Genomic DNA, 15,663 nt, shown 5'->3' on the forward strand with positions numbered 1-15,663 from the left:
CAGAGAGAGAAGAGCAGCCCAGATGTCCTTGTGGGAGACTCTGGGCTGCAAAAAAGACACATGACACACCGGTAATTACAATGGCTGATCACATGCAGGCTAAGGGCACGGCTACAACAGAGAGTTTACAGCGGTGCTGTAAGTTCTCTAATGTAGCTGCTCTAAGCCGACAGGAGAGAGGTCTCCCGTTGGTTTAGCTACTTCGGCCCTCCCAAGTGGAAGTAGCTATGACGGTGAAGCAGCTGTCCCGCCAACATAGCACTGTCCACACCAGCACTTGTGTCGGTGCAACTTATAATGTGCTGCGGGGGGTGAGAGGCCTAATTCACACCCCTGAGCAACAGAAGTTATGCCGACATAGGCTGTAGTGTAGACATACCCTAAGATGGGGGAGTTACCAGAAGTCACATTCTGCTGCCATTTGTTCCAGATTGACAGAGTTTCTAGCTTATAGAGTAACTCTTGTTCAAGCCAGAACATAGTCAACATCTGTGACGAGGATAAGAAAATAGTTTTGGTTGGTTGGTTTTGTTTTGTTCAACAAGCTCTTCAACAAGTTTCCAGGCAGAGGTAGTAAGTGACAGCCTGGCTGAATTTTTCTCCATCTAGTCACACAAATAATCATTGTACATGGACTGATTCATAACCAACTTGATATAATAAAAATCACTGATTATTTTAAATTTAACTTAGAAAAAAAGAGAACAGAAACAAAAATCAGTTCAACTGACCTGTGTAATATGTATTCTATTGGAAACTTTCCAATTACTTGATTCTCATCCAACATCTGACAGTGCTTTCCACTCATAATCCTAAATGATCATGCAGTATGTGTTTACAGTACACAGCATGCTTGTTAAGGAACGTAGGGAGCAGTTACAAATCGTGAAATTAAACTTTATGGCAGAATCAAGTGAAAGTAGAAAACTATCTTAAATACAAGTCTCTCTTAAAACAACAAAAAAGACACAAGAAGTTGCTTGTTTTTGTAAAAGAGGGAACATGGATGTGGGTGCAATTAAAAATGACATTTTAAAACTTTCAATTTTGAGCAAGTCCTCCAGAATCACTGGGATTGAACAAACAAGAGAAGAAAAGGGTTATCAGAGATTTAAAAATAGGAAAAAACTGTATGGGGAAAGAAGTGCAACAGACATTTTGTTAATACAAGTCAGTCTACTTATGAGATTAGCTCTGAGGATCTCATTAACATGCAGCATGTTACCTCTAATGCTTTTGTCTTTTCATCCTCTCTTAGCTTATGCTGAAGGTGTTGTTCTTCAAATATATTTCGTAACTCTTTTTGTTTCAAATGTTCATTCTGTAGGTCTTGGAGTGCAACTGTCAGATCTTTTTCTTTATTTTCCAGTTCAGAACTGCAAATTCAGTAAAGTTACAAATCACACTTTTAGCTCAGTTCAGAATGGATTATCCTTTTTGTTTTTAAATATTCTTGTTTTCGAAAGAAATCTTTTCTTCATTCTTTTTAACCTTTCTTTCCAGTGAAGCAGGAGCAATTAAGTCACTTTGCGACTCCACTCAACACAAGTGGGATACATTTTATAATTTTGTTACTTGGCCTACTGTGCTACCTTTTTAATTTTTGCTCTTTAGCTGTGCCTTTAAAGTTAACCCCCTTCTTATTTTAACTTCTGAAAAGGGAGCAGTCAGCTATCCTCAGCAGAACTAGAAATCATAGCAGCTGTTGATAAATAGGATAAGCTATCTTCCCTTGTGGCAGAGGAACCCCGGTGCTATATGGGAGGAAAAAATCCACTAGTGTGCACAAGGACTACAGGGGAGAGAGTAAACAGGCCCAAGCCATGATGACCAGGCCACTAACTTTGCCAAGGGAAGTTGCCTGGCTCTATCAGACAGACTAGGGCCATTGGGGAAGGAAGGAATAAGAGCTGGAAGTAGAAGGCCAGCAAGGTCAGGGCTTAGAAGGAATTCTAGTCTCACCAAGATACACATTGTATGGACAGAGGCATTATCTCATCAGCTGCAACTCCCAACCTCGTCAGTAAAATTTTCAAGTTTGCACCACTGAGCAAAAATCAACAACAAATTAGCAGCCAGTAAACATTCAAAGTAAATTATTTCATTAAACTTTACTTCTGTACAGATTGGCAGAAGTTACCCGTTCTTCATTCCCCTTGCATGTCAGAGGATTCCAATCCATTTCTGGATTTAACCAACACAAGTTCACTACAGATTGTTAACGTAGCTCTCAAAAAAGTACTCCTTACCGAAGCTGGTTTATTTCCCTCTGAAGCTTTTGCAGGGATTTTTGAAGACTTTCATTCTCTTCTTTGCTTTCATAAAGCTCTGATTTCAAATCCGATACTGCAGATTGCTCTTGCTTCAGGAGTTCATGCATCTCAGAGGCCCTCTCCTGTTCCTCACTTAGAGAGTTCTGCAAGTCACTAGCTATGGTTTTTTCCTGCTGAAGTTTATATTCTAATAGTTCAACTGGGAAAACAAACAAAGTCCATTTGTATTATAATATATTTAACAACTCTGTTCCCAATTATATGGGTTTAAAAGTAAAGACAAATAGGTCGACCATGGCTACTACTGTTCTTCCCGATCCTCTACTAATAAATAACTCAACTTTTCAAACATAGTTTAAATAAAAAACATTTTAAAGGATTATACAACTCCTGTTTTACTGTTAGTCTCTCACTCAGCTTTCCCATTCTTTTTGGCTTTGATTGGTTCATCAGAGAACTGGCTCCTCTTTGGCTTTTAACTATTTTGATAAAACAATAATTGCAAGCAGCCACGTATCTACTGCTTCTATAACCCACTTATTAACATTTCCATTTACCAATATACACAGATATACACACCAATATGGAGACTTTTCTGAAAACCCCTAGTTGTTACTCACTATTCTTAAGTTTTCTACCTTCATACATTCCTTGACATTTAAGTCGTCCCCTAACTTCATCTTTGCTTAAGATAAACCAAAGATAATTCCCCTCTATTTTTATTTTAAACTTTTCAAATACAGCCTTTTCTAAACCAACACCATTTTGACAATCTGCACTCCCATCCCCACAAGAAACCCTAATGAGTTCACAAAATGATATCTGATGTCAGAATTCATTTCTCATCATTGTTACTGCACTTTCCGCCTCTCCCCTCCCTCTTTTGTGTGTGTGTGAGAGAGAGCAGATGGGAAGTGTTTCCTAGGTGCTACCATTCCTCCGAAGTTGGTGTTCTTGTTTACTCCCACGATCCTCTGCATTTGTAAGAGTTTCCTGTAGTTGCTGCAGCTTCTCCTGGTTTTGAAGATGTGCCATCCGCAGCTGAGCTCGAAGGTCCTGTATTTCACAAAGGAGGCTGTTCCTATCAGAAGACAGAAGGTGCTCTAAAACTATCCGCTGCTGTTCTTCCTGAAAATAGACCAAGCCCATTGCAGACATTGGGGGAGGGGGGAGAAACAAAAAGAACGTAACTTGTCAGTAATATTAAAATCCCACGCATAGCCCAATTCTTCCCACAATATAAATCCTAGAGATTCCCACAAGTCATGCTCCCCTATATAGTAGGTCAAATTTTATTGAAACAATGAAGACACGTAATTTAAGATGATCAAACTCATACCCCATTTTATTAACTCTCAAATATTTAATTAAGTAAAAGAATGCCCTTTACTGGTTTCCCTAATAGAGTGATAGTTATTGCTAACTCTCTGGCCTGATGCTAACCTATTAGCGTGAAGTTATCCAAAGTCACATCAGGACTAATTCAGCTATGAATTTTGCCAAAGAAACATTTGTGTGATTAGGAGTAGATGTTGTCTGCTTTCATGTGAAGCACCTCGTTCCCACGATCACAGTCTCCTAAAGACCAACCGATTGGCTGATAAACACTACAATCAGCAGATCTCAATGAAATGTAGAGAAAAATGGCAGCCAAAACAAAGCCTGTATAAAAATCCATTGCTCTTAACTTGTTTAGATTGCAGTACTAGATTTAAGAACATAAGAGATGAGACTGGAAAATGGGGGAAGCATTCGTGCATTATGCTCACAACCATGGCCTCCAAACCCAGGGAAAGAAAGTGGCTGATCTGTAAGTGTTAATACTCCAAGGCGGTCTTACTTGTCGTTTCACAATATGTTCCAGTTTTTCCACTAATGAACCTTCATCCCCAGAACCAGGATTGCAAAGGTGAGACTGCAAGTCAATTTGAAACATGTTCCGCTCCTTCTCTAGCACACTTTGAACTGCCTGGAGAAGTTCTCCTCGCCAGTCAAAACAAGTATCTGAAGATTCCTACACGAACAGAGTAAATTTATTAGCATCAACAAAAAAAACCAAACAGGTATTTTAAGGGAGGTACAACACCCTTTATCCTGGATACCTTGTCTCCTCTGTCTTCCACTTTGCTAAGGTAATCCTTCAATGACTGTATTGCATTCAGCAAGGTTAGTCCTTCGTTTCGCCATCCCTCAGCTGCTGCAGACTGCTGAATGCTTTTTTGATCACTAAGAGGAAAGGGATGTTCTGACAAAGCCAGTATTCTGCGGCTGTCCTCATACACCAACTTCAGCACAGACTGAAAAGGGACAAAACATTTTGTATCAACTGATGTTACAGTACCAACAGAATCTAAAATGCTAAAAGAACCAGAAAACAATTTGGAATTCCTGTTTCTGTAAATTAAGTTTAAACATAAAAATATGATCTTATATTCAGAGTGTTTTCTAGCAGAAGGAGCTGTCTGCACTATTAACTTTAAACAAACAAAAAAAAAAGATGAAACTGAAAAAAATATTATATAGATTCTAAGTTACGAAGAGGAGGTTACTGTAATTGGAGGTTCTTTGAGATATGTGGTCCCTATATATATTCCACATGTGGGTGTGCATGAGCACCATACACCAATGCCCATTAACCAGCATGTGCACTGTGTCCCCTCGTGTTCCCAGCCAAGGGTATTATATTAGACGGTGTGGGTTGACGCCTCTCCAATCTCTCTCTTACTGTCCTAGAATGTAGTCCGAAGCAGAGAGGATGGAGGGCAGGTTGTGAAATACAGATAGGGATCGCACATTTCGAAGAACCTCCACTTACACAAGTAAGGAACCTCCTCGTCATCTTCTTTGAGTGATGGTCCCAATGTGTATTCTACACGTGGGTGACTCGCGAGCAGTGATCAGAGCAGAGGTGAGTGCAAGGATGCCAACGGAAGGGCAGTCCTCAGAACAGCCTGGCCAACTGCTGTGTCTGTAGCTGCCACTTGTGCGATGACATCGTGCATTGTGAAGGTGCGGATGGAGTGCCAGGTGGCTGCATGACAGATGTCTTGCCGAGACACATCTGCTAGTGAGGCTGATATGGCAGCTTATGCTCGCATAAAGTGGGGGTACGGCAGATCGGTTGTAGCATTCTTGGATGCACACTGAGACTCATTAGGAGATTCATTGGGAGGAGAGGGCTTGGCCCTTGGACCATTTGGCAATGGCCAAGAAGAGCTTCAGCAATTGAGTCCTGTGAAGGTAGAAAGCCAGCATATGACAGACATGGAAGGAGCATTGGACCCTGTCAGCATGGGAGGTGTGCGGTTTGGGGGTAGAAATCAAGTAGGTGGACACACTAGTTCAGTTGGAATTCCGATACAACCTTTGGGAAGAAATTAGGATGGAGCTGAAGGGACACCTTGTTCTTGTGGAATGTGGTGTAGGGAGGGATCTGCCATCATGGTTAGCAGCTCACTGACACACCTGGCTGAAGTTATGGCTACCAGAAATGCCCCTTTCATTGAGAGGTGGGAGAGGGAGCACGTTGCCAATGGTTCAAAGGGTGGTTTCGGAAAGGACGAGATTAAGGACCCACATGGTGTGGGCTCAGTACTGGTAGAAAGGTGGTGAGTAAATCCTTCATGAAATAGATGGTGGTGGAGTGCGTAAACATGGAAGGACCATCCACAGGGGGAAGAAAGGCACTGATTGCTGCTAGGTGCACCCATACAGAACTGAGGGCTGGGCCAGATGTTCTGAGAGTGAGAAGGTAGTTCAGGACGACTGGTACAGTGAGTGACGGTGGTGGTGAGCCCATAGCATGAAGCACCCCCATTTTGCTTGACAGCATGCCCTGGTGGATTCTCTCCTGCTTTGAGTAAGGATTCACTGCACTGGGTGGAGCATGCCTAGTCTATCCTCAACACCCGTTCAGATGCTAGGCTGTGAGGTGAAGAGGGCTTGTACTGGGATGCTAGAGTCTCTCCCCTGATCCTGTATCAGCAGATCCGGGAGTGTATGAAGGTGCAGCGGTGTGCAGGTGGAGAGTCAGAGGAGGTTTGTGAACCCAAACTGACAGGGCCAGAATGGGACTACAAGTAGCACTGAGGCTCTTTCTCAGCGAATCTTACATAGCACTGTGGCAGGAGGGGAATGGGAGGGAAGGCATAGCAAAGGTCTCCGGTCCAGGGGAGGAGGAGAGCATCACCCTGCGAGTCCTCCTCTATTGCGCCTCTGAAACAATAGGGAGCAGCTTCCTGTTCTCGTGAGTGGCAGAGAGGTCTCAGTGAGGGGTGCCCCAGTGCTCAAAGACGTACTGTAGTGTGGCATCATATAGCTCTCATTCACGATTGATGTAGAGAGTCAGCTGTGCGCATGCATCGACCAGGGAGTTCTGGGAGCATTATGTGGTGTTTGATGCACCAGTTTCAGAGGCGGACAGACTCTGAGCAGAGGGAGGGAGACTTGGCACCATCCTTTTTCTTGATGTACAGGACTGCCGCAATGTTGCTGGAGAGGAGTTCAACATGGAGGGATCAAGGAAGTGGGAGAAAGGTGTGACACACAAAATGGATCACCCATAGCTCAGGCACATTTATGTGCATTCTGGCCTCCCTTGGTGTCCACAGACCCTGGTCTGTGTGGTGGTAAAGGTGGGCTCCCCAAGCTGTGAGGGAAGCATCCATCATGATGGTGACTTCTGGTATAGGAGAGGCAAAGGAGTGCTGATTAAGACGTTAGAAGGTTCACCATGTGAGGGAGGCTAACATGATCTGGGGAAGAACGACTCTGGTCTCCCTATGGGCCGTGTTGGGTCTGTAGATGGAAAGAAGCTGTGACTGACGGCAACGCATGGGGAGATGTGCATGTGGCGTCACAGATGCAGACAACCATGTGAGAAAGGACAGAGAGGCAGAGGTGGACCATGGTGTGGGATCTGCGATGCTCACTGCGATGGTCAGTGTTGTGAAGCGGTCTTTGTACACAGTTCTTGTCCTGTCACCTCGCACTATCTTTGCTCCTACAAGTCTCACGTCATTAGGGTTACAGTATGGCCTGACTCTTGCTAACTGACTGACACGCATTAAAATCCCCTTCAAATCCTTGTTAATTATTTACTGGCTTCCACAACTGGGAGGAAAGTCCTGGCCATGGCAGTGTCAATATGCATGCCAATAAAGCATATAGACTGTGTAGGTGTCCTCGTTGGTGCAGATACCTAGAGACGCCAACTGTGTGAAGCGCAAGGATCGTGGAGGTTATTTCCTGGCATGAGTCCCACAAGGAGCCAGTCATCAAGATGGGGTACATCGTGTAGCTGAAGACTATAACAGGGTTAAAAAAATAACTAGATAAATTGATGGAGAATAGGTCTATCAATGGCTATTAGCCAGAATGGGAAGGGATAGTGTCTCTAGCCTCTGTTTGCCAGAAGCTGGAAAGGGGCGACAGGGGATGGGTCACTTCATGATTACCTGTTCAGTTCATTCCCTCTGGGGCACCTGGCACTGGACACTGTCGGAAGACAGGGTACTGGGCTAGATGGACCCTTGGTCTGAACCAGTATGGCCGTTCTCATGTTCACATTTGGGCCGCTACCACAGCGAAGACCTTTGTGAACACCCATGGAGCCATGGCTAAACTGAACAGAAGGACCCACAACTGGTAGTGGTGTCTCCCACCTGAAACTTGCAGTGGGCTGGGTGGATAGCTACATGGAAATAAGCGTCCTTAACATCGAGAGCCATGAACCAGGATCCACAGGGGAGAGAGGGGATACCATAGGGAATTTGGATTTTCTGATGAGGGTCCTGGAGGTCTAGAATGGGGCACCTGGAGATCTAGAATGGGACACCACCCTCCACTGTTCTTCGGCATGAGGAAATATGGGGAGTAGAAGCCTCCTCCCCTGTAGTGAGGTCAGACAGGCTGTATGGCCCCCTTGAGGTGCAGAGCATCTGCTTCTTGTTGGAGAATACATTGATGGGATGGGTCCTGGGGGAAGTTTGGGGTGTGGAGAATGAGGCAGAAACGAGAGGAATTCTGTGGCTTATCCATGATGGATGATCTTCAGTACTCAACTGTCCACAGTGATCTGGCCCCAACTGTGGGTGAATAGGGCGAGACAGCCCCCAAAAGACAATACGGAGTGCCACGGATGGCTTCAGAGGAGGATTTGTCTGCCTTCTCAGGGAACAACTTGTGTTCAAAGGTGAGGTCCTTGACAGTAGTTTGAACTTCCTGGGGGAATCTAGATGATTGTAGCCAAGAGACTCGGTGAACCACGACCCTGGAAGCCTGAGATTGAGAGGACGTATCAGCCACGCCAAGAGCAGCCTCGAAGCCCACCTTGACCACCAGGCACCCCTCGTCTACCATTGCCTGGAATTGCTGCTGGTAGTCTGGTGACAGCTTGTCCTAGCTGGTTGTAATTACTGAAGTCATATTTGGCTAGCAGAGCCTGGCAACTGGCAATGCAGAACTGCAGTCTGGCTGAAGACTACACTTTCCTGCTTAGCAGGCCCCATCCTCTTTGCTGCCCTTTTGGAGGGGGCTGGATGGAAATAGACTTCTGCTGGTGCTGGTGAGCCTGCTCTGCCACAGCATAGACCATGAGAGACTTGGGATGGAAGAGAGAACAAAATGTCTGCCCCTTTAGCAGGAACAAAATAACTCCTCTCTGCTCTCTTCCATGTGGGGGAACAGGAGGCAGGAGTGTACCATACCATCCTCGCCGGTTGCAGAATGACCTTGATAATGGGGAGAGCTGCCCGAGAGGGTCCCTGGGGTTAGAGAATGTCCAGGAGCTGATGCTGTATGTCCTAAACCCCCTACAGTGGGATCCCCAGGGCCATCACCACCCTCTGGAGCAAGTCCTAGTACTGACAGCGGTCATCCAATAGGGACAGCAAGGGAGGAATGAGCGCCTGGACCAGCGACCAGGAGGCAGCCATGGTAACTAGTGGTAGCAGCTCCATGTCCTCTTCCTCCTCGGAGACCAATGACAGCCTTCGGTGAACAGGTGATACGACGCCAGCAGTGGTGCCCAGCAGCTGTGGTAAGGATCCCAGCACGCCCAGTACTGCCAGAAAGAAGGGTCCCTGGGGAGTGGTGGGCCCCCCAGGTAGCAGTATCAAGCCTCCACTGCAGGATCATAGGCTGGGCACCAGTAAGGCAGCCTGGATTTCAACAGGGCATAGGAGAAAATGAGAGCTCCAACTCTGAGAACCCCTCAGACTCTGGAGACGGTTCTGGCAACGGGGGGAACGTTGGTACTAAAGAGCTGCAATGCACCAATGGGACAGGCTTTTCCGTCAGCAGCAGCAGAGGTTAGTCCTCCAGAGAGTGGAGGATGATGGTGTGTGGCACTCTGGAGAGAAGATTGGGGATATGGGAAGAGGGGATCCTCCATTGACTACAAAGGTTCAAGGCATCCCGGAGTCCTTGACACACCAGAAGGGCCAGGTGGCAGCTGCGGGGCAGCAGCTCTGGTGGGACGGGCACTGTACGTGCCAGTGACAATGCCAGCATGGGTACCAGGGCCGCCATGGTACTGCTGGATCCCATTTGCATTTGACATTACCCTCTACCCGGGGAAGTTTGTGCGCTGGATCTGTGCACAATCTCTCATCCAACCTAGCTCGACTTAGGAAGGAAGCGCTGCGCTTCTGAGCAGTCCGTGATGGGGATCTGCTCTTATGCCCATGGCCATGTTTTTTTATCCTCATGGTGGGGCTTGTCCATCATCTCTGGTACCAACACATCCAGGGCCTGGGAAGTGCTCAGAGGAGCACTCACCACTGGTGATTGTCTTTGCACCAGTGGTTCTGCCAGTTCCAGATACAAATGCTCTCTCAAGTGCATGGCTTCCTCCATTAGGTATCTGCAGAGGCAAAGCTCTCGAGCTTCCTGGTTCTGGGGTGTGAACAACTTGCAAACGGCACAGTGGGCCGCAGTGTGTTCCTCGCTGAGGCAGTAAAGTCAACACTGGTGCTTGTCACTCACAGAGAATGAGCGCAGGCAAGAGGCACAGTTCTTAAAGCCCAGAACCCAGGGCATCATCCCACGGTGGGAGAAGGGGGAGAGAGAACTCTCCCCAACGGGGAAAACTATCATAACTTATCTATCTACAAAGAAACAACAACACAGACACTATCCAACCCTAATCTTCTATGATTCTATGATACAGCTATATACAATGAAGGTAAAGCAGATCACTCTCTTAGCAAAGCTAAGAGCATGATGGAACAGGGGTTCCGACTCAGGACATGCAATGGTAAGAGGGAACTGGAGAGGCATCAATGCACACTACCTGTTATACCCTTGACGGGGAACACATGAATGTGCGGGTCATTGGACACTGCTAAGAAACACTTCCAGATTCAGGTGCATGGCACGCATGCGCACCTACGTGTGGAATACATTTAGGGACCGTCACTCAACGAGGAATATATTTGTATTAGTATTTTTAATATGTAAAAGTTATAGAAATTAAAAACATCAAAGGCCTAGGATAAGGAAATCAGAAGTTAAGATTCGCACACCAATCTTTATTTTGGTCTCTTATATTCACCCTCTTTAAATATATGCAATAAGACACTACATTGCCATGTAAAATATATGCCTATGTGAAAAAAAAACTATGTATGAATTAAAACAATACAATATCTTACCTTAAATTTTAGTTTCTAGACAGAAGTCAAGGACAATATTGTCTCATCCACTCAACCTCTTAGAAGCTAGAGATGCATCTTTTTATAGAGCCCCATTCACCCAGCCAATATTTTAAGTACTATTGTTGGTATTGTGGTAGCACCTAGAAGCCCAGTCATGGACCAAGCCCTCACTGCACCAGACACTGTACAAACAAATGACAAGAAGATCGTGCCTGTCCCAAAGAACTTATAATCTAAGTATAAAACAAGAGACAACAGGTGGATACAGACGAGGGTGGCACAAGGAAACAACGAGACAATGCCGGTTAGCATGAAAGACAGTGGTCATAGCACACAGCTGCCTAACAATTGTCATTTTTTTTGTAGGCAGAATGGAGGCAGGAGTAGATACCTCAATAGCATATGAGACACACAATAGCTAGCCATAAGGGCCCTGAAAGTAAAGGCAAGTAGTTTGTTATATACAAATCTGAGACATGATCTCTGCATAACGTCACAGATCCACCCTGTTTGACACATTTATCAAATCAAGACCCTGCAAGCGCCAACTTATATTGCCTGGTATTATAAACCTTGTGAAAGTCACACGGCGCATGCACATTTTCCTTAAGTATAATTTGAAGATATCAAACGCTTGGTTACCATATTAAAGTTGTCAAGTACATTTATAAAGTTTGGTGTCTTGGGCACTTTGCTACTACAATCCAACAACTGTGAACCTCTCTTCTGAATGAGAGAACAGGTCCAAGGAAGTAAATACCCATAACCATAGATGGCAAGACATCCTTACCTATTCCTTTCTGAGTCCTCAGCTGAGGCTGATCAATCTTTGATTTGCTAGGAGAGGGGAGGGTGGAACAGATTGCCAGGTCTGAGGCCTACCCCAAAGTGAATTAGAAAGAGAGAAGCATAGTGAACTGCTTTTCAGGCACAGAAGCAGAACATTGGACTTGTGGTGAAATCCCACGCTATATATATATAGATGAGTATTTAAACACCAAAACTTCAGTCCAGGGAGTTAGCTTCATGAGAGCCTGTGGGCAATAGCGTGCTCCATATAACGGACTTCCTCTGTTTGAGAAAGGGAAATTTTTCTTAACTTCACACTCTTCTATGCCAGTTCAGATGTTTTGTTTATAGTTCCTCACATCCAACAGATGGAGACAGAAAGAAGGGTTACTTCCCTTGTACAGTAACTGAAGTTTCAGATGTCTAGTCCCTATGTGAATTCCACTTGAGGTGCAATGTACTCCATGTGTCTGAGGCTGGAAGATTTTTCATTCGCAGTGTTAGATATGCCCTTTTTCTCTTTGGCCTCCCAGCCAAAGGTGTAAGGAGCAGGGCAGAATGGACCAAGTGCCTCTCCAATTCCTCATCTATCACGAATAATCTTAGGAAAAGGATCTGAAGCAGAGGGCAAGGAGGGCAGTTAATTGAATACAGATAGGGATCACAGTCTTGATGAACTCCAGTTATTGTACAAGGTAAGTAACCATTCTTCCTTTGAGTGATAGTCCCTATGTGTTTTCCATTTGAGGTGACTCACAAGAAGTATTCATCAAGGAAGAGGGTGCAAGAAACTGACTGAAGGACTGATCTGCCAAAGGAGGCATCTGCTGTCTAAGCCTGCACCAGGGCATAACATCTCACAAATGAACACATATAGCCTCCTGTTGTTGCTCTACAGACCTCTAGCAGAGGGATGTCTCACAGTGAAGCTACAGAGGCCACTGGGGCCATGCTCGAGCATGGGGGAGGATCACTGCCAATTCATAGAAAAGCAGGATGGAGCCTGAAATCCACTTAGTCTGTGTGAGGAGACAGCTTTTGCCTCTCGTACACTTGGTAAAGGAGACAAACGGTTTTTGGGATTTTCTGAAGGGTTTTGTCTTCTGTAGGTAGAAAGCCAAGACTCAGACATCCAGAGAGTGGAATTTGTGGCATGTGGCTTTGGGTAGAAGACAGGTAAGTGGATGAGCTGGTTCAGATGGAATTCTGACAGCTCCCTCAGAATGAACTTAGGACATAGCCATGTATGGAGGATCTCCCATACGAGCTCCTAGCTCTCCTACACTCTTCGCTGAGGAACTACTTAGCCCCCATCTCTCAACCAATGGGATGCGTCCCCTCTCTCTGCAGGCACTGGAGACAGCTGAGTACTATTGCTAGTGCCCTGGCACCAGACCCTGCCCTCAAGTTCCAGCCATCATTTTTAATGCCTCCAACAGTGAAAATGGTCATCAATTAGCACATCTCCCGCTGCAGATTTCTGCCTGTATTTCTGCCAGTTTTTAGAGCAACAGGCAGACGTTGCTATCTCAAGCCTGTCTCTAGCCTTCCCCTGCCTTGGGAGTAACTGGATCTGTGAGGTGTTTTCATTCCCTGGGCCCCTGGTACAACACTTTGCTATGGAGTTTCCCCATCAGGAGAGTAAAGGAGCCAAGAAAGCAGCACACTAAATCTAAGGAGACGTTTATTCTGTGAGCCAGCTTTCTCTGGAGTCTGAGAGCAAACCATGCCCCAGTGCTACCAGCTGACACCTGTACCACCAGGATGTGAGACTCAAAATCAGACTAGTATGTTGGGGCATCACCCCACTTCAGTGAATGCAGCTATGACTCCACCATGGAAAGGCAAGACAAAGAGCAGTAGACCTCCTCCTAGAGAGAGCCAGGGGAAGGAGAAAGATGGGGAGGGGGAGGAGGATGACAACCTTATTGCAGCCAGCTTAAGAGGTAAATGATTAATGAACATATATGGGGTAATGAACTGAGCAGTTGACTTACAGCTAACTGCTTTATATAATTTATATTTCCTAGTGTTCTGGTTTAACCAGAACCAATTCCTAGTACACTGGCTTTCCTACCACATATTACCTTCAGTTGTGGTGAAATAGTTTCTTTTTCTTTCACTGGGTCCATTGCATCTTGAAATATTCCACAGTATTGCAGATAAGCCGTGAAACTAGCATCCAGGTGTTCAGTTGTTTCTAGCTCCCGATTCAGTTTAGCTGCCAAATCTGAACTGGTATCTGAAAACAGACACAAAATAGTATTACAGATTAAACAAATCTGTTGTAGTGCAACCATAAAAGCAGTGGAAACAAAAGAGTAGATTCCACAGTCAAAAGTTAGAGATGCAGTTGTAAGGTTCTATAGAAGAGATATGCCTTGAATGATTAATAACTACAGATTCCTTCTGGCTCTCAATAATTAGAAAAGCTGTCCACTTCTGTTTATCCAAAAACAGAATCCACCTAAGATGATAAGAAAATGATTCGCATCACGTGAGATACTTTGTCTAAGGAACCTACAGATCAGCCAAAGTCAGGAGTTCATCTCTCCAAAAATAGAAATAAAAACGGCCAAATAAGACTATTGTTAATCCTCTAGGCAAGAATCTCTCATAATTCGCATATGGATAAAACCCTCTAAACAGACCTCCAAGAAACCATCCTGCTTTACTACCCAAAGTGGCCCACTGCACATGGTGAGTGGGATACCAGCAAATTAAGCAAACTAGATATGGGCCGCAAGACGCTTGTTTACCTGAGTGTCCACAGTTATGGCCGCTCGCAACTCCATGTGGCTGCGATTGAGTGAACCAAGTTTGGGAACCCCTGCTTTACTGGTATAAGTAAGTAACTGAGAACCCAAAACTACTACAAATGATTTTAAATATTTCAGTCTGGGAGAACCAACAACCAAATATATAAGTTTCATTCAGGGTGTTTCTAGATTAGAAGAGAGTGTGAAGATTGGGTCGGGGTGTATTAGCCAGCTCCAACCTAATCATGACCTTTTCCCTACCATAAATGCAATTTCACATCCTTTCCCTCAATTTAGCTAGTTGAGATCAACCCGGGATATGTCTCAACCAACTGAATCAAAGTGAAAAGTGTTAACTTCCATCTATGCTAGGGAAAAGGTCATGATTAGATTGTGACTAGCTAAAACACCCTGACCTCTTTCTAGCATAGACAAAATAAGACGACATGGGAAGATACCAAGACATTGTTCATTAATTCAGTATTCAACTCCTTTTCTAAACAGAGTCACAATATCTGAAGTTGGTTATTTTCTTCACCTCAAAGATTTTGGGTCTCACTTACTGAAGTTATCATACAAGCAAAATGAGTTATGCATTAATTATCAGAAATTAAGACTCACTGCTGACATATCCATCACTTGCCCCCTCTAGACCAGACATTGTTGATCGTAGGTCATCTTGTGAATCAGATGGAGTTAAAGTGAAGTTGTCAACATCTCTCACCTGTTAAAAATGTATATACACAACATGAATCAGAATCAGGAGTCATTTCTGGCCCTAATGGATCCAGCTGCACCCTCCTTACTATTTAAAACCACCACTAAATGACTAAGTTATTACAAAACGTCAAATCAGTTATTGCCATAGTTAAGGCTACGTATAGAGTTCCTTTGGAAGCTTCTCCCGCCCATTTTCACTTGTTTCTAATGGTCGTAAAAATTTCCCTTTAGGGCTGAAGCTTTCTATGCTTGGTCATAGCCCACATGTGAATTTTGGGGGGATTTTGAGTGAAACCCTTCAATTACCTTTCAGTTATGGGAGAATTGGGGAAACTATAATATTAAAAAGATATTTTTACTCTCCTGTTACCCAAAATGTTGAACAAAATGCCTTCTTTTTGTGAGGCAGAGAGGATATAGCAGAAATTATAAGTGACTGAAAAAAATCACCTCTGATGACACTCA

General features: G+C 44.7%; 1 protein-coding gene across 2 annotated transcripts in view; it reads right to left on the reverse strand.

Annotated features, from left to right (window-relative positions):
- Positions 1–15,663, reverse strand: part of PCNT (pericentrin) — a 271,822-nt gene that overhangs the window by 36,456 nt on the left and 219,703 nt on the right. For both annotated transcript variants that reach the window (XM_045032451.1, XM_045032450.1), the window contains 7 exons: positions 15,100–15,202; positions 13,807–13,961; positions 4,376–4,570; positions 4,114–4,287; positions 3,206–3,401; positions 2,250–2,472; positions 1,226–1,376 (listed from right to left, as the gene is read on the reverse strand). In XM_045032451.1, the coding sequence (XP_044888386.1) occupies positions 1,226–1,376; positions 2,250–2,472; positions 3,206–3,401; positions 4,114–4,287; positions 4,376–4,570; positions 13,807–13,961; positions 15,100–15,202 (1,197 nt within the window). The remainder of the gene's footprint in view (positions 1–1,225; positions 1,377–2,249; positions 2,473–3,205; positions 3,402–4,113; positions 4,288–4,375; positions 4,571–13,806; positions 13,962–15,099; positions 15,203–15,663) is intronic.

The sequence above is a fragment of the Mauremys mutica genome, chromosome 10 (assembly GCF_020497125.1).
Source record: "Mauremys mutica isolate MM-2020 ecotype Southern chromosome 10, ASM2049712v1, whole genome shotgun sequence".
In the NCBI taxonomy this organism is placed as follows: domain Eukaryota; kingdom Metazoa; phylum Chordata; order Testudines; family Geoemydidae; genus Mauremys; species Mauremys mutica.